This window comes from Capsicum annuum, unplaced genomic scaffold (genome assembly GCF_002878395.1).
Source record: "Capsicum annuum cultivar UCD-10X-F1 unplaced genomic scaffold, UCD10Xv1.1 ctg3234, whole genome shotgun sequence".
Lineage (NCBI taxonomy): Eukaryota > Viridiplantae > Streptophyta > Magnoliopsida > Solanales > Solanaceae > Capsicum > Capsicum annuum.
In genome coordinates, this window is record NW_025839043.1 from 340,122 (window position 1) to 352,535 (window position 12,414).

At 34.5% G+C, this 12,414-nt stretch overlaps 1 protein-coding gene across 1 annotated transcript; it reads left to right on the top strand.

Annotated features, from left to right (window-relative positions):
• Nucleotides 1-1,168: 1,168 nt before the first annotated feature.
• Nucleotides 1,169-8,194, top strand: LOC107840013 (E3 ubiquitin-protein ligase hel2). The gene is made up of 7 exons (XM_016683707.2): nucleotides 1,169-1,541; nucleotides 2,796-3,098; nucleotides 4,976-5,184; nucleotides 5,281-5,329; nucleotides 5,427-5,516; nucleotides 5,691-5,753; nucleotides 5,937-8,194. Exons 1-7 carry the CDS (start codon nucleotides 1,374-1,376, stop codon nucleotides 7,839-7,841), a joined length of 2,787 nt encoding a protein of 928 aa, XP_016539193.2. The 5' UTR covers nucleotides 1,169-1,373; the 3' UTR covers nucleotides 7,842-8,194.
• The last annotated feature ends 4,220 nt before the right edge of the window (nucleotides 8,195-12,414 follow it).

Here is a 12,414-nt window from a genome sequence, read left to right on the forward strand (position 1 = left end):
GGTGAAAGGTAATTATAGATTACACGCGATTAAAACCTAAAATTTTAGTTGTGCATGCACGTCGATGACACCTAATTGCAACGTTAAAATTGTCAATCATAGTGTATTTTTTTGAAACAAAGAAATTAAATCTCCTCTAACCCTAATCAGCCGCCTCCTAATACACATCCTTATTCTTAATGTTAAAAGGAACAAACGAAAAGGAAAATAAAAAAAAAACTTAATACACATCTAAATGATGTGGTTGGAAATTCAACATTCATTTTGAAGTTTGATTTATTAAATATCTTATATTAATTAGATTTTCTCCATCAAACACTTCTCTAGCAATTGATCAAAAAATTTGACGTGCGATTTCCCTCTTTTCATAATTAAACTACTCTTAATGCATCCTCATTAAGTTCAGGATAATATAATTTCAAGTTATCTCACGCTTTTAAAAATTTGCTAGAATTATATCAAAATCATATCACCAAAAAGTGTTTAATAGGCCAGATCTTTAAAAAAAAATGTTTAAAGTACAAAAATCGTCTATTAACTTGTGTATATATTAAATAAAAAAAAATACTCCCTTCATTTAAAAAAGAATGATCTACTTTTCTTTTTAATTTATTTTAAAAAAATAACTCATTTTCTTTTTTGACAATACTTTAATTTCAACTTTACACATGACATGTTTAGGACCACAAGACTAAAGGACATTTTGGTACATTTGATACAACTTTAATTTAAAGCCACAAGATTCAAAAGTGTTCTTTATTTTCTTAAATTTTGTGCCAAGTTAAAGTAGGTCATTCTTTTTTAAACGGAGGGGGTATGAGAAAATGTTCTATTTCCACCCTAAACTATATACAAAATTACCGAGAAACACCCGAACTTTAGGAGGGTCTTATTAACCTGGATTAATTAAAATCATATTTTTGACAACCTTAATGCCTATGTGGCACATACATGTGCCTACGTGGACCTTTAGTGTGTTGATTCACGTATGTGTCACTTAGGTATTAAGATTGCTAAAAATATTATTTTAATTAGTTCAGGAGTAATCGGACCCTCCTAGAGTTAGGATGTGTCTTGATAATTTCGTTTATCGTTTAGAGCGAAAACAAAATATTTACTAAGAAAATAAAAAAATAAATTTAAAAGTGTTCTAGGAGTTTTTAGAATTAGGGAAAAAAAGGTAGTTATATGGTCCAATTAGGAAAATGGGAAGAGAATAAATAAAACCAACGAAAGGCGAAGCGGTGCTATACTTGCCTCAAGAAGAGCAAAGCTTTGCATCGGAACCCTAAAAAAGGCACGCACTTATTCACTTCAGTTTGTATCAGCGCTTTACCTTTCAGTTATCAAATTCTCCGATCGATCAAAAATCAATGGATGATAGCTGTGCGGTGTGCGCTGAAACCCTAGAATGGGTATCGTATGGAGCGTGTGGTCACAAAGATGTTTGCTCAACCTGTGTTGCTCGTCTCAGATTCATCTGCGATGATCGCCGTTGTTGTATTTGTAAGACCGAAGCGAATGTTGTCTTTGTTACCAAGGTCAGATTCATTCATCTTCTACATCGTTTTCCCTTATCTCACAGAATTATTGTTGCCATATGTTTGTGTCTAGAAGTTGTAAAATCCACTCGATTGAAATGATGTTGTATCTGAGTTTTGAGATTGGTGATAACTGATGAAATCTCCAATTTTGTTTTGTTGCTTCAAAATAATCTACTTGTTTTTTTTTATATTTTTGGATGTAGGAGGTGTCGTTGAGTTTGCAATCTCAAAAAAACTAATAATTTTTGGTTTTTGTAGACTAGTTTTATGATTACTTAGTTTATTAGTTGATCAATCGAAATTTTACCTAACAGTTCTGAAATTCACATCATTAAAATGATTCATTCATCTTCTAGATCGTTTTCCGCTTGTGCCTAGAAGTTTTATATCTAGGTTTCAAGCTTGGCGATGACTAATGAACTCGACAATCTTTTTTTGTTGGTTCGAAGTAATGTACTAGTCTTTTTTTGTTGTAGGAGCTATCGTTAAGTTTGCAATCTCAAAAACCTAATAAGTTTGTGTTTTTCTATGCCAGTTTTATGATTACTGATGTTTGTTAGGACTAGGTTGATTAATCGAGATTTTACCTAACAGTTCCGAAATTCGCATCAATTGAACCGATGTTTTATATCTAAGATTTAAAATAATGTAGGAGCTGTCATTAAGTTTGTCTTTTTAGAGACCAGTTTTATGATTACTGATATTTGTTAGTTGTGTACTAGGTTGACCAATCAAGATTTTACCTAATAAATGCATGGGGCATTCTGTTGAATTGCTCTTTTATTTTATTTCAACGTGATCTTTGCTTAGATTCAGAAAAAAAATATATTTTTCTTTTTAGTTTAAGGACCTTAGGATTGATCTCTTTGCCCTTTTTTTTTTTGATAATTAATGATCTTCTCCTGCTTTATATTTTGTCTGCTTATAACTATGGATGTACACCTCTTGAGATGTTGACCACCAAATTTTACGTAGAAGCTCAGTATTTCACTCTATTGAATTGCTGTTCGATTTTGGTTACAGGGCTGAGATGGGGTTGTGATTTTCTTCTTTTTTATTATTTTCTCCCTTTTGATCTTCTCGTGCTTGGTTTTATAGTCTGCTTATAATATGAAGTACACTTTTTGAGATGTTGACCAGCTAAATTTTATGTAGAAGCACAGTGAGCTGTTCTGCTTCGGTTATAAGACTGAAGATTCATGGTTGTGATTTTCTTCTCTTTTATTATGTTCTCCCTTTTCTGTGTTGCAGGCTCTAGGAGATTATACAAGGATGATAAGTGACTTTTCGGTATTGCCATCTGAACTAAGAGAAGGTCGAATTGATTCTTATTGGTATCATGAGGACACCCAGGCTTTCTTTGATGATTTCGATCATTACAAGATGATCAGGGAAATGTGTAGGCTTTCTTGTAGTGTGTGTGATAAGATGGAGGGGGCGACTGGTGATAGCATGAGGAGAAGATTAAGGCTCAAAAATATTGATCACTTAAAGGGTCATTTATTCCACCAGCACAAGTTGCTCATGTGCAGCTTATGTTTGGAAGGAAGAAAGGTCATTTTCTGCAATATCTGATTCAGCTTTTATCTGTTGCATTTAAAAAAAAAAAATCTTTTTTGGATGAAATAACTATTTTGCTTATGTAAGAGTGAACAATCACACTTACAAGATGCATACACAAAGTATATAACTCATACAGGACCATTTGCCTGAGACGCTTTATTGAGTACCCTTAAATCTCTAAACACCTGACCATCCTCATTCATTTGACGATCGCTTTCAACTTTCTAGGAGGTATATTATTAATGTTCTTGTTCTTGTTTAACAAAAATTACCTTCACTACTTTTTCCATCTTTTTATTAGATCATTGGTATATTTTGTAGAGACATGTCATGAGTTGGAGCGGTACATAAGCTGCACTGATCCACTATAACCGACCCCCCGCCTCCACCCCCCACCCCAACCCACAAACACACAAACACAAAATAGATCTCTTTTACCTCCTGGCAGCACTCTCAATGAACAGATTAATTACGGCACATCCTAGTAAAGAGGTAAGCTAAGTCCAAGAGTAATCCCAAAGAAGCTATAGTAAGGGAAACCAATCTGATGATGTTGCACCTTGTCTACCTGTTTGATCTTACACTTAATATATATCCATAACCCAGCCTTAACAGCCGTTAAGTAACCCACTCGCCACAGCGTTGTTCATAATCTTGCTGTTCCATTGTAAGTATGATCAGTTGGAGAGTGGATCTTCTTGCCCTAGGCCCCTTGAATTTTCCGAAGAAACCTGTGGTATTTCCATCGGCCTAGTCTATTTGATGGTAGGTACACATAAACAAAACTCCTTTCTCAACACTATGTCATCTGAACTTCTTAAGTCTGAAAGGAATGCCTTAGCAAAAATCTGGAAGATAATTTTCACTGTTTTTACTGGTCAGAGCTATGTAAAATGTGCTGAGCCTTTTCACAAATTCTTCCAGTGCCATGGATTGAATATAGTGCACTCATGTTTTCTTGTGCCAATATAAACGTGACATAAAAATCAAACTAATAATTTGTTTAGTCAAATGGTATTATCTGAAGATTGAATGGAGTGTCGATGAATCAAATACACTTTTGCATTATTCAGGATGTGTTTTAGTTCTTCTTTGTAAGCAGCATAATCTAGTGGGGGAGGGGGGTTGAACCTGCATACACCTAATTTGTCAAAGATGAGATACAAAGACTCATCTGCAGAAGTGAATGGTGCTTTTAACCACCAAATTTTCTGCTTTAGCTTTTACTTTGAATTGCAATTACATTGTTCGACTACTGAAACTTACAAGTGCTCTCTGTTAATAAAAGAGGATATGGTTTCACTGCCCTCTCCAAAATGGAAGAGGGGAAAAAAAGAGAAAGAGAGAGCACCCTTGTCTATAACAATGGGAAGGCCCATTTGACTCTCTATTACAAATAGAAGCTAATTATTAGTTCCTTTGAGGAACAAACACTTATTATTTTCTATGTTGCCACTGGGTGGAATAACCATTACAGAAGTTTAAAAGTAGTGGAGTTGGATGGTGCATGTAACACTCTCTCTCTCTCTCTCTCATATGGTATTGAAGGTGCGGATGGGAAATCTTATTCCTGTGAGTTGGAAACCTTTTGAGAGCTTAGAACTAGGTCTCTCAATGCTGTTATTTGGTTGTTATTATGAGTGATTGAGTTCAATAAACTGAGATTGGTGCTGAAGCACCTGTTTTTATTTCCCCCAAGAACATCTAAGCTCTTACTAATTTGGTGGTTTAGATTGGATAACTGTTCTGCTTGGTGGAATTGTGTTCCGAGGCTTTGCAGATTTTGTATTTCTAGTAACGGTAAGATCAATGCATGTCAATCTTGTTAGCAACATATTGAGCTGATTGGTGGCTTATTTGTCAATCAGATATTTATCTGCGAGCAGAAACTGTACACTAGGGCACAGCTGAATCAGCATATAAACACAGGTGACTCTGAGGTTGATGGTACTGAAAGTGAAAGAGGTGGATTCATGGGTCATCCTCTGTGTGAATTCTGTAGGACACCATTTTATGGGGATAATGAGCTCTATTCTCATATGTCGACTGAACATTATACTTGTCATATGTGCCAGAGGTACAGTTTTATATGTATAGTAAGATGTTGTAAGTTGGTTATGATGGATCAGTTAAAGCTAAGCTCACAGGGGTTTTATCCATTGATTTTTTGCAGGCAGCACCCTGGGCAATATGAATACTACAAGAATTATGATGACCTAGAGGTGGTCTTACTATGCTATATCATCTGAAGCTTTCTGAATTCTTTAAGTGGTGGTGCCTTTGACGGCAACTAAAGATGGTGTTTCTTTTCCATTTCAGATCCATTTCAGGAGAGATCATTTCTTATGTGAAGATGAGAGTTGTCTTGCAAAAAAGTTTGTTGTTTTCCAATCAGATTCTGAGTTGAAGGTTAGGATTTGTTGGCGTGATGCAGATTATGAATGGCTGCAAAAAGAAAAACATGCATACATGCAGATTTGAGTTATTGCTTTCATGTTATTTTATAGTATTTCATTGGCTGAGGTGTGTAACTTTCCTGTATTAGATTTCTATTGATGGCTTTGTTTTTTGTTCAAATTTCAGAGACACAATACTCTTGAGCATGGAGGTCGTATGTCCCGTTCCCAACGCAGTGCTGCCTTGCAGGCAAGTTTTAAGTGTCCTTGAATAAGGAATTTAAACAATCTTCTCCTAAACACCAGGGGAAGATGTGCTCATGGTGCCTCATTCATTTGCAGTTTTCTTCTGTGTTTATCCTGACAGTTCATTCCTTGCACTATATTGGAGTCATGATAGTTTATAAATGATTTTTGTTTTCTTTTTATACAGATACCGACGAGTTTTCGATATCGCCGTAGTAATGAACAGGATAATCGTCGTGGAAGAGGTCGATCATTTAGGCGTGATAACGTTGAGAGTGAACTATCCATGGCCATTCAGGCCAGTTTAGAGACCGCCAATGCAGATGGAAGACGGCATGATGCGTCAAGCAATAGGAGGGTAGTTTCTGATCACACGGTAACTGATGATGATGGTCTCCTCGCTCAACCCTTTGAATCTTTGACCACTGATTCTGAGCCAGCTTCAAGATATCTTCAAGCCGTGTCACAAGTTTCCAGGAATTCTCAGCTTGAAGAGTCATCATTTCCTCCACTCGCTGCGCCTCCTGCTAATAGTCAACCAAGACTTCAGTCTGACGGTCAGTCGTTTCCTCCACTTGCTGCGCCTCCTGCTAATAGTCAGCGAAGACTTCAGTCTGATGCTTTGCCCAAGAACTCTATGGCATCGCATCTGCGTCGAAAGCAAAACAAAAGTACAAAGCCTTCGAGTTCATCTCCTGTATGGCCAGCAACAGCGGGTCACTCACCACCAGTAATTGGTCATCAGCATGCCTGGCCTGTGATAAGTGGTGCTTCTGGATCATCATCTAATTCCAGGCATAGTAGGGCAGCAGCGGACAAACCTTCTGCACCAGTAATTACCCCTCAAAACTCTTGGCCTGCTGTTAATAGCGCTTCTGGATCAGCATCTAATTCCAGGCATAGTAGGGCAGCAGCGGACAAACCTTCTACACCAGTAATTACCCCTCAACACGCTTGGCCTGCTATTAATAGTGCTTCTGGATCAGCATCAGGCTCTAGCCAGATTAAACCGTCAACAGCAGTAGATGGACCTCCATCATCTAGTTATTTAAACTCTGTTGCTGTTCGATCTTCATTAGTGCATGAATCATCTTCTAGTTCTGTTAGTTCATCAAGGAGTTGGGCCCATAGCAATCACATTAGCCATTCCTCGTCAGCTCCAAACCTTGTTCAGAGTGTGTCATTCGACTCTTCTACCGCTGATTTTCCTCCTGTGTCTGCTATGCAGTCTCGCAAACTTCCTGCAAGTGGCCAGCAGGCAGCCACAAATGTGGAAGATGTTCAAACTGCAAATAAGTCTTTAGTAGAAAGGATGCGTATTGCTCTAGAATTTGATCAAGACAAATTCACTGCATTTAAGGACATCTCTGCAGAGTATCGTCAAGGTTTAATGGATGCTGAGACATATCTGGCATATGCCGAGCAGTTTGGCTTGTCACACCTTGTTCTTGAGTTGGCAAGACTATGCCCTGATGCTGAGAGGCAAAAGGCACTAATTGACACCTACAATGCTAATTTAGGAGGCACTGTCCCTATACAGAATCATCGAAGCGGTGGCAATCGCTTGAAAGATGATAAAATTTCTAAGAATGGGAAAGGCAAGTCAATAGATGCTGGATCTGTCACGTCAAAGGATAGCACGACAGATAACATTTTAAGTACTGTGAGGAAATTGCAATCTAGCCAGAAGATTCCTGAAGATGACGTGGAAGTGTTGTCAAAAGATGGTTATCGGTCTGCTAAAGGCAAATCAAAATTGACACTGAATGAATCTGAGGAAGAATTGAACTCCCGAGGCAAACCTTTAAAGTTGGATGTCCACCAGAATGACTTGTCTGCTATAGATGAAACAAATCACAGGTCAGGGAATAATGATGGGAAAAGCAAGCAGCGGAAGAAGACCTCAAAGTTTCTCAGAGTTCGCTTAGGTGATGGAGCTGTTGAAGCACTTTTAAACCCTGATCCAGATCCAGATCGAAAAGAGACATCAGATGAGCAAAGTAACCCTGAAAGTTTGCCTGTGCGAGGTGTTTGGCGAAATGGAGGTGGTCAAAAGCTTGTAGCTATGACTTCAAAAGGTCCGAAAAAGTGATGCAGTAGGGAGGTAGATAACTTGGCTTGTAGGAGGGAATCTCAAGTTTTCTCTTCTTTGGACATAATTCTTTTGGCATCGATTTTTGTAGCAACTTCAACATGAAGTGGGTTATCCAACTCATGCTTTAGCGAAGGTTCCAACCCATGGAAATCTCAAGTGTTTATGGTTTTCAGATACAGCATATAGGCTATATGATATTTTTGTTTCTTTTATTGATAGTTCCTTTCAATTCTGCTTCAACTTTATGATATTGGCAGAGGTAGACAATCTCTTGAAGAACCGTGAAAGATTGGCTCTTTAAACTGTATATTGTTATACCGAGTACATGGATAAAGTGGTTTAGCTGGACATGTTTCTGTGCCATTTTACATTCAACCGAGTTTTTTTTAATACCCTTTGCCCCACGAGTGAATTTAGTCGGCCTAACTAGTCTTGGAAACAAGTATCGTTATTTCGTCCCTTTGATATAATTGTCCTGCGCAGTGTCCATCTTTGCTTAATCAGGGCCAGAATATCTGTAGCTGTTTTTTTTTTAGGTTTTTCACCCTGTGTCCGGTACTCGCATTGGAGTCTGACTAATTCGGATTTGCGCTGCGTAGGGCCTCATTCGGGGGAAGCACTTTCTACCAAGAATTTTTTCATACTCAGAGGTATATATATGTGTGTGTGTATGTATGTATTATATTTCTTAAGGAACGGGTAAAAGTTCAAAGTTAATTTCCCAATGCTCGTCCGTGTTTTACTCTATTATTTCTATTTTACAGAATTATTACTATTTATCTAAGAATATATTAAAAACATGACAAAGCCCTCCTCTCCTATTTGAAATGTTGTGACATGATATGCCAATTAGGAAAGGAATTTTTTTAGAGTTTTAGTGTGACATGACATGTCAATTAAGAGAGAAGGAGGACAAGGATTTTGTGGTGTTTATTATATTTTGAGAGAAATATTGGTTGAGATATTTTAGTTTTAATAGAAGCAAAGGCTTCTTACTTTTAAAATAGATCCTCCTGCATCAATATGTAAACACTGATTTATTAAGAACATTGAAGAAAAGCAAAGTGGTTGTAGTAGATAATGTCAATACGTGGATGATCATTTAGGGAATTAGCTCGTAAAGTTTATTATGAATAAGTAGAAGTGAACAAAATGAATAGAATTATACCTCTGTGTATCTAAACGTTTTTGAAGTATTCATGGTGAACCACTAAATTTTCAACTGAAAGAAACAATTAGTCAAAAGAATAATAATTACGGATTGGAATAGAGAGTTCATACACATTCACAAGATACAACTCATGACACTGTTTTCCCACATCTATATTATAGTATAATATAAGTCTGATTTTACCCAATTAATGTGATATTATATCCCTACATTAATGCAATCAATAGCTAATGCGAAGTTGGTGGAACTCCTCGACTATAGGAAAAATGAAAAAGGGTAAATAATGCTCCTGACTATTGTAATAGAAAATGCTTTCTGCTTGATTTTTGATCCAAACAATGTCAATTATTAGAAATATAACAAAAATATCCTGTTCGTTAGCAACTGGCCTAGTTATTTGCTAATAGGATAGTCTTTTTTTTTTTTCCTTTCCAAGATGGGAGTTCATCTTATCATATAAATAAATTATATTTCAATATCTCTTTTGATGAAAAGTAGCATATACTCATGAAATAATTGAATTGTCAATCTGTTGTTTATGAAGACTTTAAGAGAAAATATCAATTGTTTCCCTACGACTATACTATAGTGAAATGTTTGAGTTTTACCTAATTAATTAATGTAATATTATTCCCTTAAATCAATAGCTAATGCGAAGCTGGTAGAACTCCTAGACTTTTATTTTATGAAAAGTAAATTTGTGTTCAATCAAATAATGTCGTATAAATAAAATGAGACAAGTAAATAATATTTTTAAGGAGAGGCGTTAGATCTCATTAATATTCATATAATTGGAATAATATAGTTTGTGTACTTGATATGTACTTTAACCTCATTCACAAACAGAAAGTTTCATTATGGGGTAAAGCGCTTCCTATTAAAAAAACTCCACATTCAGGCTAATTAAGTCCCGCTTCCTATTAAAAAAACTCCACATTCAGGCTAATTAAGTCCCACGAAGGCTAAAGGAAAGTGGCTTAACAAAATGAAATGTTCGATTATTTCTATATTAATGTCCTTAGCTGTTTCTTGTTAATTTAATTTTGAAAATGAAAACGAAAAACATTCTACATATATCTAAACTATGTTGTTTCCCTAACTAAAGAAGAAATTAAAAAGGGACAAAAATTGTTAGTTTAGTTATTATCAGCCAAAAGGGAATTATAACTATCATCAGCATAACCAACAAGGTATACCCATACAATCTCCTTATGTAACATCGCCCATAATTACATTTGTTTTAAGGACTAAATTATTGTAAACTAAAAATTCTAAAGTTATAATTTTTGGGCTAATTTATCCTTACATAAAAGATAAGATAAAATAATATTAAATTAAATAAGATATCCTAGATTGAATTCTACTTTATTTGGTGGAGGTATAAATTTATCCTAGGATAATTTTGAGATAAATTTATTTCTTCTATCAAATAAAATACATATTTCATTCCAAACATAATCATCGCCCTATTCCTTGAACCAAACGACCCCTCCTCTAAGTAATTCCAAGTAAACAATCTTTAAATAGCTCGCGTATTTGAATCAGATATGTCGATTGCTTAACTTGACGACTCTATAATTAGACGAGCTCATTTCTAATAGGATTCTTGAAAGCTACTTTATTCTAAAAAATTAATGAATAAACTTATACTCGCAAATATTCATCAACAACATATATTTTTCATCATATTTTATTTATAATCGCGGTAATTTATCATTACTTTAAATTTATTGTAAACATGCTATTCTGGTAGTAATCACCTGTATGCTACTGTTGCATGAAGTTCTTATCTCGTTTTCTTTTTAAGCGTCGTGATATTGTAGTTAATTTTGCTGCACTTGAATTGAGGGTTTATAAAAAAGAAATCTTTTTGTCTTTCCGTAATAACAGTAAAATTCGCACACACTCTTCCCTTACCCAAACCTCACTTGTGGATTTTCACTGATACATAGTTGATGTTATATCCAATTAAACATGGGTGACTTTTCTTATCAAACTTCTAAAATTAGGTAAATTATCAGAACAGGATTATACATCTATGAAACTGATTTAGATTTACTGCCATAAAATCTGGATTATTCAATGTATTAGGCCTACCTTGATTAATTGACACCTACACAGGCAGCTCTCTCCAAGTTGACAAACTGGAAATAAAATAAATAAATAAATAAATAAATAAGTAAAAAAAGTTTTCTACCTAAATTCTACTTTTTCTTCACATATATCCTTCAATATTAAAGTTTAATATATTTTCGCTATTTTTATTTGAGATGCAATGTCACATATATTGAGAGAAATGTTTCTATGCACTCCAAATATATAGTATTAGCTTCATATACTCCACTTTTTCTTTTCTTTTTTCATTTTTGCATTTGAAGAATAATATATTTGATATTCGTTATTTCTGATTAATTTGATTTCATGCTAGATCTTCACAGTTTAGGTATTTACATAACGGAGTTTTCATTATATCTCTTTAGTCATTTTGTTTTGTTTGACTTTTTAAAAATAAGGGATAAAAATAATTAACATGATACTTTATCCTTTGTCTCATTTCATACATGATGTTACAATTTTATTTCCCTAAGGAATCCTATTTAATTGATCATTAATTAACACAATTAAATTGTCTTCCTATTTACTAATCATAGAAATATTTTCTCCATCATAGATTTACTTCCTAATAAGATCATCAATAAATTATTTACTTAATTAATTAAGCTATGAGACATGAGAAAATCCAATCAGATTTGTTTCGAATTAATGGAGATAAACTTTAATGTTTTTGATGCAGATAATAAAGATTATTAATTGTTGACACAATATGAAATATTATTATTATTATTATTATTATTATTATTATTATTATTATTATTATTATTTCCACTACTACTATTTTGTTAAAGTGCATGAACTCCAAAATGTAAAAATCTAGGTCAATTACCATAGTAATAGAATAATAGATATTTGTCCTAAAATACCAAATTTATCGGTCAAAGCTGATTTAGTTCATTTAGCACAAAAATACCGGAGGAGTATTTAAGTTTAATATCTTACCAACATGGGTTATGGTACAGTGGGCTGCTCCTTCCTTAATCAAAGGTCGAGGGTTCAACCTGGGTATGGTGAAAAATCTGTTGGGAGTGCTACCACCTTAATAGACCCTGTAACGCGAACATCAAATACCGGATGAAAACCCAAAAAATAAAAGTTTTATATCTTGCTTTCACACGTATGGTCGCCTTAGCTTTATCAAGTACTCCCCTCCTATTTTTTTTTAATTGTTACTACTAATTTTCTACTAGTATTTTTATTTTTATTTATCATTATAATATATTTAAAAAAAATAATTTTTTCTTTTCTATTTTATCCTTAACATTAATTAGATCTTTTCCAAAT

What these genes read in the sequence shown, in the direction of transcription:
- LOC107840013 (XM_016683707.2), top strand. Translation starts at nt 1,374, where the DNA reads ATGGATGATAGCTGTGCGGTGTGCGCTGAAACCCTAGAATGGGTATCG. An exon ending in ATGTTGTCTTTGTTACCAAG is followed by an intron (nt 1,542 to 2,795) that starts GTCAGATTCATT and finishes TCTGTGTTGCAG; the next exon opens with GCTCTAGGAGATTATACAAG. An exon ending in AGAATTATGATGACCTAGAG is followed by an intron (nt 5,330 to 5,426) that starts GTGGTCTTACTA and finishes TTTCCATTTCAG; the next exon opens with ATCCATTTCAGGAGAGATCA.